This window comes from Brachionichthys hirsutus, chromosome 9, assembly GCF_040956055.1.
Source record: "Brachionichthys hirsutus isolate HB-005 chromosome 9, CSIRO-AGI_Bhir_v1, whole genome shotgun sequence".
In the NCBI taxonomy this organism is placed as follows: Eukaryota; Metazoa; Chordata; class Actinopteri; order Lophiiformes; family Brachionichthyidae; genus Brachionichthys; species Brachionichthys hirsutus.
In genome coordinates, this window is record NC_090905.1 from 5,566,035 (window position 1) to 5,583,498 (window position 17,464).

Consider the following 17,464-nt stretch of genomic DNA (forward strand, 5'->3'; position numbering starts at 1 on the left):
GGACACCTACAGTTCTGTTATGAAAATGTTTTTTTTTTACTGGATTAGGTGTTTTGTACAGATATGCGGCGAGGATTCTACTTGCGTTTAAATTGTGTGCTAACAGCAGATCAGTTCTAGGCCACGTTTGGATGCAGATTTGTACGAGACCTTAGGCTTAGGGCATTTCAAGCAAAATGACAAATTTTGTTTAGTAACTTCACGTATACTCCTAAATAAAGGAAACTGCTTGACCTGGCTTCATGCATATAGGATGATCCACTGAGGGAAATATACCTTTGACTCCTGACACCTACCGGTACATTGTCATCTGCTATGCATCTGTTCTTCAAAGGAAGTAGGTGCTTATATATTTTGTCGAGAGTTTTACTCATTATATAAAGCATCAGTATACAAACGTATTGATGGAGAGCTTAAAACCTGGTGGTTGCAAAACACAGTTATTGGATAAAGATGAATCATTTCTGTGCAGGATACACAGTTCCCTTAAAAATTGCTTTTAAAACAAAATATATACGTAATCCAATTTCATGGTTGATACTTAGGATTTTCAACTAAAATCCAATGCTGCATTAGAGAGCAGGTTGGGAATATGACTGGAGGAACCCTTTTTTTCTCACTTTCAATTTGAACTTGCAATTGAACCATGTAACTATTTATGGTTATATATAATAATGTAATATATATAACTAATATATTTTGTATAATTAAAGCGTCACTGACTGGTGCCTCTATATGATATTTTTCAGTGGAAATCGCCACTTTGTACATTAATGATTAAAAGTCTTAATAATGTTGCCTGTCTTATATATTATTATTTTTAAAGACTGGTTATTCTGAGTAATTATGATTGGATATTTATTTTTGTTACTTCCGGTATGCGGTCACGCGTTCTATTGGCCCACGCGCTGAGATCACGGTCCCGTCGGTGACGTCAGCGTCCCCTCTGCTACCAGTGGCCCCCTGCCATATGTATTCATGCCGGGCAAGATGGCGGCGATACGGGGAAGGTGTTATTTGCGGTGTACATAAACAGGAATTTTATTTAAAATAGAAAACCTCCACATATTCATTTATACGCGTGACCGTATTGTGTATGTGTCCGCCGCGCTACGAATATCGAAGGATATTTAATTCCGCGCGTTTCGACGTTGTTATTTCTTTTTTACAAAATGCTCACGTTGTAGCTTGCTTTGCTAACCGACCAGCTGGCTATCAGGCAGTAGTTGCTAGCTAGCTAGCTAGGTATCCATCACAGGCTAGCCGCCGTGGAGTGTAGAATGGGAGAAAAGCTGGAGCTCAAGCTCAAATCGCCGGTTGGAGCAGAACCCGCTGGCTATCCGTGGCCATTACCGGTATATGTAAGTGTTACTCCTGCAAACTCACCGGGTGCATATTTGGAATTTGCCTTTGTTTTGTCTTTGTTAGCTATCTTTGTGCTAACATTGGTTAGCCGAGGAAGCAATGGCAGGCTCGTCCTGACAGGCAGGTCATACTGGTCTGGGTTTGTGTCAAACATTCTAAATCAGCCAGCAACGAAGACTGGTCAGATTTGTATTTTGTGTTTCGCATAACATTACGCAGTAATGATTGTCAGGAAATCGCATATTACGGTACATTTGAAAAGTTGCATTAAAGTTAAGAGGCAGAGTCATGTCCAACGAACCCAAATATTAACGCTAAAGTCGAGAAAATGGAGCCCCTAAGAGGCCCCCTGTCACTCTCACTCACTTTTTTGAGCTGTTGTCCAAGTGTCTCTGCTCTGATCCATCGTGCTCTTGATGTGCATGTACGTGCACATTGGTCCAAGTGGTTCATAAATATGTTATTACTAGTTTGTCTGCTCATGTCCACCATTTGATACTATTAAAAAGTCACAGAGGTGTATTTACTAGCTGAGAGACCTGGATCTGCTTAATAGTTTGGGTTCCATTGCATGAAATGGATTCCTGAGCTTTTTATGTAATAATAGTTATGCTTGTCAGGAAATGGACTCCCCTTTTAGCTTTACTTTCATGTAGTATGCTGTCAACATATCAGTTGAATCTTTGGGAAGTAAAGGAGGGGAAGGAAATGGCTGCAAGACCTGTGGTCCTGTCAATGGTGTACAGTTAACCAAGTTTTTTGTTTCTCATTTATGTTAACTGTGGCCCGACAGACGGCGCTGACTGTAAGGTAGTTCTGTGCACCATGCGCATTCTGGAGCAGCTGTCGGTTTTGTAATTTCATTTGAGTTTTAAGTCAGTGGGTCAGAGTTGCTTGCTGTGCTGAGCCTCTGCATGACAGAGTTGCTTTATACAGCAGGTTGAAGTCTGATTGCACTCAGCAGTTTCACCCACCCAGGCCCATTGCCTCTGTTGTTTCCTGAAGTTATTGTCTCAGGATAAAGCAGCGTTTCCAGAAATGCATTGAAATCTTGAATCAGCTTAATTTGCTGGTGACCTGCGCTTTTATTTATTTATACCGATTAGCTGAGTTAGTAACAGCTGATGATGGTCCTGCCTGTGGAGTTCTGCAATAGGGTGTTTATTCATGCAGTGCTCTCCTCCTGTCTCATATCCACTCTTCTTTTGTCCATATGGTCAGAGCAACAGGGAGTGGGATAGAAGAGACGACTGCTCTTCAGCAATGCCGATTCAAATTCAGATTGCATTCCTGTCTTCCTGTTTCTGGTTATGTTTAATTTTGAGTTATTACCCTTCGTGAGCTGCTTGCAGGTAGCAACAAATTCCACTCCATGTGATTCATTCTTCATTTCCAAAGAGCATTAAGATTGCTTATCTCCCCTGCAGATTCTGTGTTTAGATACGCACACAACATGAGTGTTGGAGCGTAAGGCATGTTTCTTTAATCTGGCACTCAGAATGAAGACCATAAAAATGCTCCTTTTTTTCCATTTACTTTTTACTCCTCCCTGTCTCATTAAATTCCCACATATGTGTGCCTATAAATGCTTCCATATGACGTGCACTTCTGGTGGGGTGCAGCTCTTTGTCCTTCTAGTTCTGGGTGTGGGCGTTACCTAGCAATCTAAAGACACTCCCATCTCACTCCAGCTCTAGTGTTTGAGGTTTACACACTTCTCTTTCTTATTGTTTGTTTCTAATACTTCAATTACCCTGTTGTCGGGAAATCAGCAGCGTCATATTTTCGATTTTGCTTTGGTTTGCGGTTGTGACAGTGAATTGAATGCAGTGATTTCTGTGCTGGAACCAATCCAGTTCAATTGCGATGTGGCCTGCAGCGCTGGGTTGTCATAATAAACAAATGAATATGTCAAAGCAGTTCTTTTGAACGCCACATTTCTGGCCTGATTTGTTAAAAATGTCAAGCGGCAAACTCTTGTTTTTGATACTGATGCTCTTTTCAAGGTTGTTGCGGTTTATCTGTGGAGAAAGTTAGGTGTGTTAGTATAGTGGGAGGGTGTGAGTGATGCGCCTGCCTTTGGTCTTGTGAGATGCTGATTTGCGTACGTATACAGTACACAAAGTGGAGCAAGGTGCAGCGTAAAACCCCCTCAACCACGAAGCATCAGAATACCCACAGTGGGGAGAGAGAAGTCTCTCCTGTTCCTTTTGGCCGACTCTCACCGACCGCGTGTATTTTTAGCAGCAGCCTGTGCCGGTGTTGCTGTGTGTCGTCTTTGTGTGAGCAGGTGAGCGCCTGTGTTTGGCGTCTTGGTATCCTGTTCCCGCTCTATTTGATGGAAGTGCAGATTTTTACCTCACGCTGATTGTTGGCAGCACGGCTAACTTGATAGTGTTGTTGTCATCAGAACACAATGCTGACAGTAATAGAAGACGGTTTCCTGTGTTACTGTGCGCATTGCATGTTTGAAATTTAACGGATGATGGCGGGCTGTATTGAGCGGGAAGCGGGGAGCGGGAAGCTCCGGGTGGTTGCTGTGCCTCGCCTCAAATATCTGGCGCATCCTGAGCTTTCCCTCCTCTCCTCTCCCAGCCCTTCTCTCTCTTTCTCTCTCTTCTTGCTTTCACTTTCTTTCTGCTTCTCGCTCCGGTTTGGCCTCCCTTCTTACTTCCCTCTTCTTTTCCTCCACCAGAGGCTCTCCTTGGCAATGCGCAGACGCAGGAGAGGGAAAGTGGGTCAGTGGGTCAGCTCAGGCAACAGGCTCAGGCAGGCGGCACTTTGGCTGTAACTTGAGCTGCTTGGCACACTTCAGCTGAGATTACAAATTATCTGCATTCAATCAATATCATTCATCTATTTTATGTGCCTCTTTCTTGACTTAAGTGCACTTTTACCCAGATTAATTTATGAAGCGGAGTCTTTAATCGTGGCAGTCGTTTTCCCCGAGTGACGACAGCTCCTCCGGATGATATTACAGTACATCTAGAGAGAGGTAGATTTAACTTTAGTACATTGAGAATACAGCAGGATTTACTGCGCCGACGTTTCCAATATTTCTGTTTTAAAACGTTTTCCAAAACCAACAAGAATGTCAGAAGTTATGTCTCTGATGGGGCACGAGGCTGGCTTGAAGAGTGAAGTCTATGTGAACCGACTTGAATGATATGGATGTGAATGTGTTTCATGAAGCATTTCTGACTGAGCTCCACCAGCGTATTTGCACTCGTCGTTGGATCTTTGTCTTGTCGGTGAAATACCTTTTCCCTGCAGCTGTTTAAACATGAAATGGAAGTTCAAATACAGTTTTCTAGCATCAAGGTTCTTTTGTATTTAGGTCAGTCTTATATGTTTGCTCATGGGATGCAAAGGCTCTGCCGCACTCAGTGGAATGTAACCGTGATTTATTACACCTTTCCCTGTCAGTATGGTGGCCATGAAAAGAGTGTGTGTAGGTTTTAGGACAGTGCATTACTGTAGTGTAAAGATATGAATCCCATATTTTTTATTTACTCACACACATAAATTTGACTCACCATTAATTACATGAAATGTATACCTGGCTGAAAGTACCCCCCCCCCCATAAAAAAATACTTTGAATTGTGATGAGATATTCTGTGTTTAATATTAATTTCCTCTTATCTGTGTATTTTGTTGTGCTGCTGAGTCACGCTGGAGGGGTTTAATCATTTTTTTATTCTCTCTGTCTTCAGGACAAACACCATGACGCTGCTCACGAAATCATCGAGACCATTCGGTAAGTGACCTCCTACCCTCCGAATCAGGTCCCAAAGTCACCCAGACGGTAAGCGGTGACTTTATCTGCACTCTTTCTCTAGGTGGGTGTGCGAGGAGATCCCAGACCTCAAGCTGGCAATGGAAAACTATGTACTCATTGACTATGACACCAAGAGGTCAGCATGGGGTTATGGCCAAAATCATTTCGTGTATTTGACAATAAATAAATGAAATGAAACCAGAATATAATTAAATCATTAGTAATCAATTTTTCCCATGAAAAGTATTCGTGTCAGAATTGATACAGACTTATCGTTATAATTGCAGCATTTTAAGAGTTAAATTGAGACCAAACTGTCAGTGAAGTAGGCGTTGGACTTGATCACATCACAGGTTTCTCTGGTACCGATTTGTGCTGTTTTTCCTCTCAGCTTTGAGAGTATGCAGAGACTCTGTGACAAGTATAACAGGGCCATCGACAGCATTCACCAGCTGGTGAGTGTGTATGTGTGAAAGTCTCTCGTGGACTTGATGTCATGTGAATGTCAGTCGTCTTGAAAAGTGAACAACTCTGTAAATGTGCGCTGAGCCTTTTTTTTTTAGCATTTAGTATCTCTCTCTAGATATAAATATGGATCATTTCGTAGCTATAATCTCGTGAGATAACTTTCTTTAATTTTACCAATGACTGTCATCCCATCCTGTAGTGGAAGGGGACCACCCAGCCCATGAAACTGAACAAGCGTCCCTCCAACGGGCTGCTGAGGCACATCCTTCAGCAGGTTTACAACCACTCGGTGACCGACCCGGAGAAGCTGAACAACTACGAGCCTTTCTCCCCCGAGGTGTACGGAGAGACCTCCTTCGACCTGGTGTCTCAGATCATCAATGAGATGGAAATGATGGAAGACGACACGTTTGTTGACCTCGGCAGTGGTCAGTCAGCTGTTATTTCGGGATTCAGAAAAGAGTGACAGGAAAAAACTGTCCAATGCAGCTTTTTCAAAGATCCGGTTTACACCAAAGGCAAATGCAGCGGAGTAGAGAAACAGAGATATACAATGCTTAGGAGTTTATCTTTACATTTTATTGTTAATAGCAGTGAGAGTTTTTGATATATAACTTATATTAAAGATGTCATAGTAGGACACCATTCGGCTGTGGGTGAAAGAACGAATGACGTTTCCTACATGGTTGTCTTTACGGCTGTTTGACATCAACCTGTTGTCTCTTACTTGCAGGAGTTGGGCAGGTGGTGCTGCAGGTTGCAGCAGCAACCCACTGTAAACACTACTACGGGGTTGAGAAGGCAGACATTCCAGCTACCTATGCAGAGGTATAGAAAGTGTTGGTGCAGTGCGATTGCCGCTACAGACAACTTTGGCAAATTGACTGTAATCTGGTTGTATTTGTGTAAAGATTCTTCTCATTCTAGTTGATTTAAAGTGAATGTCCATGTTCTATCTTTTAGTCCATGGATAAAGAGTTTAAAAGGTGGATGAAATGGTATGGGAAGAAACATGGGGAGTACACAGTAAGCCATTCTTTGTGCTGCATCATGATGGACATTAATATTTTTGATTGTTTGCACGTATGATTTTTAATCTCACTCTTCTGTTTCTCGCAGCTGGAGCGAGGTGATTTTCTGTCTGAGGAGTGGAAGGACAGAATTGCCAACACAAGGTGTTGTAACAAACCCTGAAACTTCACAGAGTTTATAGATTGAGGGACTCGCAAATACAGTCAGGAAAATAAGTATTTGAGTTTTAGTGTTTTAGATTGTGTCTCTCATAGTGGAAATGTGGGAGAACTTCAAAATCGCAGGGTGTTCAAATACTTATTTTTCTCACTGCAAATTTGCTTTATCTCAATCTTATCTGTGACGAGTAAAAAAAATTACTTCTGCAATAAATGTTCCTTTATGCGATTTCATGAGATGAATGCAATAAATGTCAAATTAACGTTCTCCTTAGAATTTTGACAAACCTTGATCCGCTCTGAAAACATGACTTTATAAGGTACTGCAAATTGTATTTCTGATACGTGTCCATTTTTGTCTGTTTTCCAGTATTATTTTTGTGAATAATTTTGCCTTTGGTCCAGAAGTAGATCACCAGCTGAAGGAGCGCTTTGCTAACATGAAGGAAGGTCAGTTTTTCAACCGGCCACTCATTTCAGATTCATTGTTGTAAGCAGTGCCAGGATTTCCTAAAATATTGCCCACTGAATAAACTTACCTCCAGAAAGGCACACACACACACACACACACACACGCACGCACGCACAGGTGTGCTTTCTATAGAGTGGAACAAATTGATGGCATCAAAATCTTTACCAAAGCAGTTAAATGATATAAAATGTGTTGCATAATGGCCCAGCACAGAAACACATTGAGAAGTTTAAACTTTTAATAACTAACTAATGTCAGTGATATTTTATTTTTCCACATCTGCAGCATTTAAACAGAAAATGTATTGCTAATCCATTTTGTATATTTTCTGCTTTTCTTTTCATTTGCAGGTGGAAAAATAGTATCTTCCAAACCTTTTGCACCATTAAACTTTAGAATAAACAGTCGAAACTTGAGTGGTGAGTAGCGCAGTTGGTTGACAAACATATTTTGGTGTCTCGCACTTCCTTTGATTTGCATCTGCATTTGTTGTACTTGGTATTTCCTCTCTTATCCACAGATATTGGCACAATAATGCGTGTGGTGGAGCTGTCTCCACTCAGGGGCTCCGTGTCTTGGACTGGAAAGCCAGTTTCCTACTACCTGCATACCATAGACCGCACCATAGTAAGCTGAACTCGAGAGAGAGAGAGAGAGAGAGAGAGGCTGCCACAATAATGGCTGATGCCTGTTCCAGGAGTACTATAAGAGAAATGTCAATATGAGCAGGGTTGTACAAGGTAGCAGAAGCGCATTAGACAACAATGAGTCACTCAACCACAATGTTGGGTGCACCAGAGTAGAAATAGAGTATCTATATATAGTTATAACACTGTTGTTTATACTTTGAAGAAGATGTATTTTGATGGATGAACCAGACTAAATTAGTAAAAGGGAAAAAATGTAACTTCAATCATTTGAAGTTGGAAATAATGAAACTGTTATTCTATTATCCACAATGTTCTTTCCTTGTCTTTCAGCTTGAAAACTATTTTGCTAGTCTCAAAAATCCAAAACTCAGGGTGAGTCATTTTGCTCTTGGTCACTATGTTGACTCTTCATGTTTCTTGTGGTCTATTTAACTTGAATGATCTCAAATCAGGAAGAGCAAGAGGTCGCAAGGCGGCGTCACCAGAAGGATACAAAGGACAGTAAAAGCAATAGCACCACGCCCACAAAACCTAAAGAACAAAATAAGGTAGGACATGTCCAGAATTACAAGAGCATGTGGGGAGTAATTTCCCAGGGGAGGTGGATTCTGACTGAGTCAGCCTAAAGAACATTCTTTTCTTCTTCTTGTTTAACAGCAGGAGTTCTGCAGTGAGGAGGAGCATCTGAGCTTGGTGTCAGTGGTCAAGCCATCTGCCAAACCCAGAAGAACCCGACTCCTGTCCAAAGGTCGCAAGTTGAACAACAAGAAACGTGGCCGACCCAAGAAAGCTTCCCCGGCTGCAGAGAAGAAAAACAAGAAGAACCAGAGTGCTCTGGATTTGCTGCATGCCAAGACCCTTTCTGCAGCGCCCCCTCAGGGTCAGCAGACACACACAGAATATAGAATGTCACCTTCAAGCGCTGTAGCAATGTAGATTTTCCTTTAAGATATTAAGAAGACTCATTCTACAGAAATCTCCTCTTTACATCCTCGTGTATGTCTTAGCTTACCTTAAGTATTCTGTTTATGTACACAGATGCATACCGGTCACCTCAGAGTCCCTTCTACCAACTACCTCCCAAGGTCCAGCACTATCCCTCTAGTCACCTGCTATTGAGCCCGACTCCGCCTGGTCTGCAACAACTGCTAGGTGAGTTGATTAAGGCTATTTTTTTCATCAGTCATATTTTCAAAGTTGTACAGACCGTAAATAAATACTAGCAGCCTTTCATATCTTTGAACCCGATGGTTCTGCTTCATGTATATCCACCGTTTCTGCACTCATTTTCCCTCTTTCTCTATTGTTTTAAAGATAGCATCAAAGTTCAGTACCTCCAGTTCATGGCCCATATGAAGACTCCTCAGTACCGCTCCAACCTGCAGCAGCTTTTAGAACAGGAGAAGGTAAAATCTGCAGTTCATAGTGGAAGCAGCCTAACAAAATAAAAATAAACATAGAAAAGTCTGATTTATTTTCTTGCTGTGTGCTGTACTTGTTGCCTGAGCGGACTGCTTGATATTGTTCTACAATGTGTTTTGGATCCTGGAATTTTTATTTTAAATTATTATTAATTGATTTTTTTCTTTGCTGTTAAAACATATTTTACCTGTAGAATGCTACTGTACAGCTTCAGATTTATGGAGTCGCCCTTCCTTTCAGCATCTTTTTTATCTAGTGCCCATGTTCAAATATGGTTTCCACTGTCCTGTAATCTTCTTCTTGGACAGGGACCTGTATGTGTCAAGCTCAGAATGGACTGAATGATCAATTTTGTTTTTGTTTTTTAGCACAGCAGAGGAAATACCTGCAGTCATGAAACAAAACAGTTTTGGGAAATAGTAAAGATCTACCTTTAAACATACCTGAAGCTATAAATATACTAAAATAGAATTATATGCTATCTCCATAGCATATAATATAAGTACACAGTCTCTAATGCAAGCTAGTTTTTAATGATCAGAAAATAGCCTATGTTCGAAGTTTTTTTCCCCCATTGTCACACCGATGTCTGAATTTTCTTTAGAACATTGCTCTCTGTATTATTATTATTACGTTTTGTTCTTACAATATTTTTACAAGAACAATAATTTTTAAATGACTATATTGAAAGAAACTGAGAGCAGCATGATATGCAAAGTCTCCAGTGTAATAATTTGGTTTGTGAACATGTTGAAATGGAACATTAGAGACACACTTAATATCATTTGTTTATGCCCTGCATTCTTACTTACCACAAATAGACAGAAATCTGTTTTCATTTCAATCTATCCAGCAAAATGTGAGCGATAAAACAAAAGAAATCAAGCTGGCACAAATGTATTGTCAAATATTCTAGCAATTTACCTACATAGAAGTAATATTTCACTTTGGATTTCTTGTTTGTCTTTCTCTCCAGCAAAAACACAGAGACCTGTCAGGGCAGGCGGAACAACTCCAATCCGTCTGCCAGTCTCACAAAGACAATATCAAAGGTCTCTTTCAGACCAAGCTCGACGAGGTAGGAACTGCTGCCGCATCGCTAGCTCGCTCGCACCCAGAAAGGGCCTTTATGTGTTTTCCATATTTCGTTTTTTTTTCTCCTTACCCATTGCACATTTATTTTATTTACAACGTGAACAATGTGTTTCCCCTTCAAATTTATATCCCATTTGCAGATGGAAATGATCGCAGCTCATTGTGAAACACGACTTGAATATGAGCGTGGGTGAACATGGATGTTCCCCGCAGTGTTGTTATAGTAGAAGTGTGTTTCACCCTGGGGCACAAGTAGAATTCTTGTTGGGTTAATCAGATATGAAAGCTCTAATCGCGCCCAACAGAGATCACACCCTGTGCACATTTCTACTTTGGAGCAGTTACGTGGGGACTCCAACCACTGGGGGTCAGCAAAGACGGCGTTCACTGATGTGAATCTTTAGACAGTCCATGCCTGTAGCTGATGTGTATCCCTGCTTGTATCTGTTTCTTGGTCAGCTGGGAGTGAAAGCCTTGACTGTGGAAGACCTGCTGCAGGCTCAGAAAGAGATATCGGCCCATAATCATCAACTAAAGGAGCAGACGAAGCAGCTTCAGAGAGACATGGCCTTACTGAAAGACCACAGCCTTCTACTGGTTAGCTTTGTTGTTGTAAACTTTGCACTGTTGCCTCGGTTTACCCCCAGGTAACTTCCCACTGCTCTGTGCACCTCCCCCTCCATATCTTGGTTGTGTGACACAGCCTTGCCCTTCAAGTCAATGTTGAATTCTATTGAAATATGCATGTAAAAAAGGTGCAACTGTCTTTTATTTTCCAGTTGAAGTCTCGATGTGAGGAGCTGAAGTTAGACTGGGGCTCTCTGTGCCTGGAGACGTTGTTGAAGGAGAAACAGGCACTACGCAGACAAATCTCTGAGAAACAGAGACACTGCTTGGAGCTGCAGGTACACTCCGACCTCAGAGTGTGTTGAATTCATGTCTCAGTCATGGCATGACTCTTCTGCATCTTGTATACTCCGTACCTTTCTGTCCTTTTCTTCCATCCTACCACTTCCTTTATCTGTTCCACTGACTCCACTGATATTTAGAGGAATTTACTTAAACGAATAATAAAATGTCGCTTCCAGAAACGGTTGATACATTTCTGTCAAAGATGATTTTCTTAGACGGCGTAGTTGCGTTGTGGCGTTCCAGTTTTCTAGTGTAATTGCGCCCCCTGCTGTCTGTTTGTAGATCAGTATTGTGGAGCTCGAGAAAAGTCAAAGGCAGCAGGAGCTACTGCAGCTCAAGTCCTACAGCCCCTGTGACAGATCGCCGTACAGAAAGAACCTGGAATCGCGTTGCTCTGCAGAGATGGACCCCTCTAAGCTTGGCCTGTCGTCAGCCTCAGCCCTTAATGGTATCGGCTCGGAACTGTCGATGAATGGCACCAGCTCGCCCTGTTTTGACCGAGCCAATCAGAAGGGGGAGCTTCTTTCTCGCTATCTACCCATCTCTCCAGACCACGGGATTTTGCCCGCCACCATTGACGCCCGGCAGAGACAGCAGAACTTATCCTATGCTCTTCCGGATTACACACGGTTCTCCCCTGCCAAGATTGCCTTACGGAGGCATCTTAATCAGGATTCCACTGCAACGCCTCACTTGAGATGTCCGACGGTGCACAGGTTAGCTCGCGCGAACAAAACTCCTGATTGTCAATGCCGAACCATATTATTGTTGACATTTCCAAATGGATGCCTTTTTTTTCCCCCCCACTTTTAGGGAATTGAGTGGCGTTAACTCTCCACTTGGAGCCAAACAGTACTGCCCCTCTCCCAATGCGTCTGATGCCCAGAACAATTCTAGAGGCTCAGAGAGGGTAAAATCGTTTATTCTTCTGTAGAGTTCACCACATCGCAGTGTTTGGCCTCATTCTGTTAGCACGCACATTATTTTTCCCTTTGCTTACAGTGCGGTAAGGAGAGGAGCCCGTCTGTTCAGGGTGACAGCAGCATCACAAGCCTTCCAGTCAGCATCCCCCTGAGCACTGTCCACCCAAGCAAGCTACCAGTCAGCATCCCTCTGGCTAGCGTGGTGCTGCCCAGCCGTGTTGAGAGGCTGGTGAGCTCACGACAACACTGACGTTACCAGTTAGTGCCGCTGGATCTGCACCTGCTGCACATGCAAAAAGGGAAATATCTGGTTGTGAGGAAATGTGTTGGTTTTTAAAGTAAGACGCAGCGCTGAGGTAAATCAGATTAAAGTTATCGATCCATCTCCCACCGCTTATCCTGGGCCGGATGACGACAGCAACAGACACCTCGAGCTCTTCCGGGGGGGGGGGGGGGGGGCAATATTATGTATTGCTTCTTTGAATCGTGCATTTAATATTCTTTCTCTGGATTTCTTCTCTCTGTTCATCATTTCAGAGAAGTACTCCAAGTCCTGTGTCTCAGGCCGGCCAGACCAATGGTAAGGATTACCATTATTGCCCTACAATTATTTGCAGCCTTATTAACAGTTAATACAATCTGCTGTGTATTCTATTTGCCATTTGACTTCATAGTTCTGCCTTTGAATCCCTGACCAAAAACTTGTTGGTCTCTGTTAAGGCTACTCGGGGCTGATGAATGGAGGCCCCCATCCCGAGGATCATAATGGTGCTTCTTCATTAACTCCTCCACACCCCAACGCTCTTTTGACAGGGCCCACGAGCAGGGGGGCTTCGATCCAGAGCCCCCCGCTCGGCACCGGAGGGGTGCTCCAGTATGCAGATGGGCCCCCAAAGATTCTTCCTGAAGACGGACACGATCACCAGGGAGGTGAATCTGACACTGAGCCCCAGGACAGTGAAATGCGGAGGAGAATTTTCTTCTCCACTTCCTCCTCTTCCTCCTCCTCCTCCTCGTCCTCTTTGTCAGGCAGCGGAGGCAGCACAGCCGGAGGTTCACGCCTTCACCATCACTCTGCCAATTTAGCGAAGCAGGGTTACCACAGTAACCATGGAAACCACCATCACCAGTCCCTTGGCGCACAGCACACTCACCTACCGTCGCATACGTCTTCGTCACACTCCTCTCACAGCCTCGGCCCACAAGAGGGCCGGAAGCGTGGGAGAAGGAAGCGAGGCGCTGCGGTTGCTGTCACAGCCAGCGGATCCCCAAAGAGGAGGTCTTTCCCTGGGCTGAGCTCCAGCAACCACTCCTCAGGATCGCCGCTCAATATTAATTCCATGGTGAGTCACCGAAGCTAGAGTGAGAGAACGTGTATCTACAAACACATTATATCGTCAGGCGATGTCTGGGGATGTTCTGTTGGGCCGCTCCTCCGTGGATCGGCACCGTAGCGTCACCCGATCACATTATCTACAGCAGTTTGTCGTCTGCATTTCCTTTATTCCGACAGGTGAACAACATCAACCAGCCTTTGGAGATCTCTGCCATCTCCTCTCCGGAACAATCGAGCCGCAGCCCCGGTGGACTCGACCCGGACCAGCCTCCCATCCTGAAGCGAGAGCGTCCTCTGGAGCTGAATGGAACGGGTCGTTACTCCTCGGCCCCGAGTTCTGATGATGAGGATTCAGGATACCTCGCCGACAGCTCCAGTTCACGGTAAGATTTTCATTATTATTATTATTTATTATTCCTTTTTTACAGTACAGTGATATTTTCACTGACAGCAGTGTCCCCAGTGACTTGTCCTTTGAGCGATAAAAGCACGCAAACATTGTATACATGTTTTGATTGCTTGTCATTCTTCCACTAGAATTGAGAGAAAGATCGCCACCATATCCTTGGAGAGCAGAGATGGATCTGGTAGACTGGGGGATTCTGACAAAGGTAAGAAAAGGAAAGTGTCACTTGTGAAAATGAAAGCTTGTATTTATTCTACTTGATGCTAAAACATCTTTTTTTTCTTTCTTCTCTATACCAGGTAGGAAATCCGGTAGTAGCAGCGGTAACAGCACCGGCAGCGAGGCCTCTTGTTCATCTTCTTTGTCCTCCACAAGCAAATGGAAATCTACCTTTTCGCCCATTTCTGACCCCAAGCAACCAAACAATGACTTGAGACAAGGTGGCTCTCCGTTCGGCATGGGGGGGTCAGCCCGTGGCACCGACTCTGACTCTGACCACAAACAGCAGCAGCAGCAGCTGGCGAGGAAAGGAAGTGACGGAGAGTCATCCGCCTACATATCTGCAAACCCCTTCCTCAGCCAGGAGGCCGGGGCCCGGACTGGAAGCGGTAGTGGTGGTGCCCAGGTAGGTGGGGGTCTGGACCAACGCCAGGCCCACCAGAAGAAGACCCCCCGGGACTGGGAGCTGAAGGCAAGTGGCAGCCTGGCCAGCAGTCCGAATCTCTTCATATCCGCTGCTGCCAGCAGTGGAGGGGGCATCCTGAGCGGGAAAGTGGGAGGCAGTGCTGTGACAGTCTCCTCAACCACTGGAACATCTGTTGGACAGTACCTGGGCTCTCAGTTCCCACTTGGGGGGGCCTCCGTCTTACAGTCCTTATTCGGGGCCCAGACGGGCGGATCTTCTGTGAGTGGGACTCCACGACTCGTCAATGGACATTCTGCCCTGGGAAGCTTCTCCAGCGCTGGGCTGGCTGGAGGTGAGCGTTACTGGGGGGGGTAAAGCGTTTAAAGTTTAACATCGGCGGTCATTTAACAGTCAAGGTCGGGGTGATCGCCTGGGGTCGCGTGAACAGGGTGATGAGAGGGATCGGGCCGACGATCGAGCCGGCGTTCTATCCGTCGCTGGCTCTCACTTTGACTGCTGCAGAAACACGCTTGGAAAATGTTGCACTTCAGACGAAAGAATACTTGAAGGGAACATTTTTTTATTGAATAGGAGTCGTCAGCGTATTTTGCATGACTATGATTTCATGTTTCCCGTTTGCGTTTTGAGTCAGAGTCATTTCACTTGGAGCTAAAAGCAACCAGTTCTTTAGCTGTAGTTGTTTCAGTGCGATCCAAAATCACCAAACTGATCTGGAGACAGCCGGTGTCTTGACTCTGACTGCTTTCTGTGTCGCTTGTTGAAGACTCGCTTGGCCGTATGCAAATCCAGGCTCAGTCCCTGCTTCTCTCTTTGTCCCCCCCTCCCTCTCGCTGTCTTTGCCGCTTGTATCTGTCCTCTCTTCCCTGTCTCCTCTCTGCCCCCCCCCCCCTCTCCGTCCATTTCTCCTGTATGATTTGCAGGTATATTTCACCATGTGGTTCCCACAGTGTCCTCCCATCAGTTTGGGCTGACGCTAGCCACTTCTGGACTCGGCTCTCTCCTCAGTCTCTCCTCATCTTCCTCTCCCTCCCCCCAACCCCAGCCGGCCGCCACACGCCTGGCCTCTCTGTCCTCGCCTCTCCCACTCTCCCAACCGCAGCACAGCCGAATCCAGTCGGTCCTGCACAACCCTTCTCCTTCGCTCTCACTGCCTCCTCCTCCACCCCTGCACAGCGCCCCCTCTTCCTCTGACGCCCCGCCGACCTCCCGATCAGACTCCCTCCACTCCTCCCGTCTGTCCCACTCCTCTGCCCACCATCAGAGGCCACAGGCATCCCTCTCTCACTCCATTTCCCCCTCCACCCCTGCATCATCTGCTTCTGTCTCTGCTACCGCCGCCACTGCTTCAACGCCCCCCGCCTCTTGTCTGTCAACGGCCTCCTCGGCTCGTCCATTTGCAGTGCACTACTCTCCTCGGCCGCCCCCTCCACCACCCGCCAGCAGCTCAGGTGGTGGCGGGGGCATGTGGAGGACTCCGAGCATGCATGGCACCTACGTAAGCTCCCAGCTCCCAGGCTCCCGACCTAGATAGGGCTTTGGGGGGGGGGGTGGGGTGGAGAGGGGATGGAGAGGGGATGGGCACATGGCAATCAGGGTGAAGAGAGAGAGAGAGAGAGAGAGAGACTGCTAGGGAGTGAGAAAGAAACACAGGATACCTGTTTTTTCTTGTGCTCCCAAATGCTGCTGTTCTGATTGAACAAGGTAAGTCACTTTTTACATTTCAAGTAAAACATTGTGCAGGCGGTGACGGGTCTGAAGTTTGAAAGTGACCTCGCGTCGTTGTTTTCCTTACATAATCTGATGATGATGTTCTTTTTCTGTCTTCATTGCTCTTTCAGGTAATTAAAGAAAACTACCTCAACATTTAATAAACTATGCAATGTCCAGGTGTGGACCAAGGCGCCCCCTCCTCGCTCACTGGTGCTCCAAACCGTCTGCACTACCCAACGCCTCTGAGACTGGCTTCTGTACTGGGATCTCAACAAACACACACACACACTCACTAGAGTGGACATCTGTGGTTCCGGAGACGGGGCTGGCCGTTCAGTCTGTGCATGTGTGCGTGTAAATGCTCAGAACAAACATGTGAATAATAGCGCTATATAAATGTAGCCGTTTACTCACACACACACACACGCTAACTACCGCTACGGTAACCTTGAATTCACAGCTACCGGTCAGCAGATGTGGAGGTGCTCAATGGTATGACGATGTATCATTTTGTTTTAGTCACCGTCAGAGTAATCTGTTTTTATTGGTTCATTGTAACAGTTCGAAGTACGCGATCCAACTTTTCAAGCTGGGCTGCGATCATGAGTTACTGCCTGCGTCGTGCCGTCTCACTTCACGCGTCACGTGCACGCTCAGACACGCAGACATGGACCGGTTTGCTGAGCTTCATTCAGGCATCATGCAGTTGGCCTCTGCATATGTGTGTGCTCTCTTGGCTCTGTTTGCCTCTTTCTGTACGACTCATCTTGTATTGCAACAAAATGAGGAACTTTTCTAACTTCACACTGAATCAAAAGATGGCTGTTCACGTAGATGTGCAGCCCTGCCCGCATTGTTGATGCCCCTTGAACTTTGGTTATGCTAATAATTTACTATAATTTACTATACTATTTAAGATGATTCAGAATGTTGGTGTTTCCTGAATGTCCCATTTGCTTCAGATATTTCTGATCTCGCTGGGCTCTTTGGAACAGAAAACGTCCTTTATTTGCTCCTAATCAGAGCAAAAATCATTCACGATTACGTTTTGATTGAAAATAGTTTCTCCATTCTATTTCTATTCTAGTAA

General features: G+C 44.9%; 1 protein-coding gene across 1 annotated transcript; it reads left to right on the plus strand.

The window, feature by feature from the left end:
- The first annotated feature begins 1,280 nt into the window (after positions 1 to 1,280).
- dot1l (DOT1-like histone H3K79 methyltransferase) lies at positions 1,281 to 16,195 on the plus strand. Its single transcript, XM_068743438.1, has 28 exons — positions 1,281 to 1,361; positions 5,080 to 5,123; positions 5,206 to 5,280; positions 5,536 to 5,599; positions 5,812 to 6,040; positions 6,346 to 6,440; positions 6,576 to 6,638; positions 6,732 to 6,787; positions 7,173 to 7,252; positions 7,625 to 7,693; positions 7,795 to 7,901; positions 8,255 to 8,296; positions 8,377 to 8,481; positions 8,585 to 8,804; positions 8,963 to 9,076; positions 9,239 to 9,330; positions 10,323 to 10,424; positions 10,901 to 11,038; positions 11,221 to 11,346; positions 11,636 to 12,069; positions 12,167 to 12,263; positions 12,356 to 12,505; positions 12,814 to 12,856; positions 12,997 to 13,619; positions 13,790 to 13,995; positions 14,150 to 14,223; positions 14,318 to 15,001; positions 15,585 to 16,195. The coding sequence occupies exons 1-28, from the start codon at positions 1,281 to 1,283 to the stop codon at positions 16,193 to 16,195; spliced, it is 4,824 nt and encodes a 1,607-aa protein (XP_068599539.1).
- The last annotated feature ends 1,269 nt before the right edge of the window (positions 16,196 to 17,464 follow it).

What these genes read in the sequence shown, in the direction of transcription:
- dot1l (XM_068743438.1), top strand. Translation starts at nt 1,281, where the DNA reads ATGGGAGAAAAGCTGGAGCTCAAGCTCAAATCGCCGGTTGGAGCAGAA. An exon ending in TGGTCTGCAACAACTGCTAG is followed by an intron (nt 9,077 to 9,238) that starts GTGAGTTGATTA and finishes ATTGTTTTAAAG; the next exon opens with ATAGCATCAAAGTTCAGTAC. An exon ending in ATTCTAGAGGCTCAGAGAGG is followed by an intron (nt 12,264 to 12,355) that starts GTAAAATCGTTT and finishes CTTTGCTTACAG; the next exon opens with TGCGGTAAGGAGAGGAGCCC.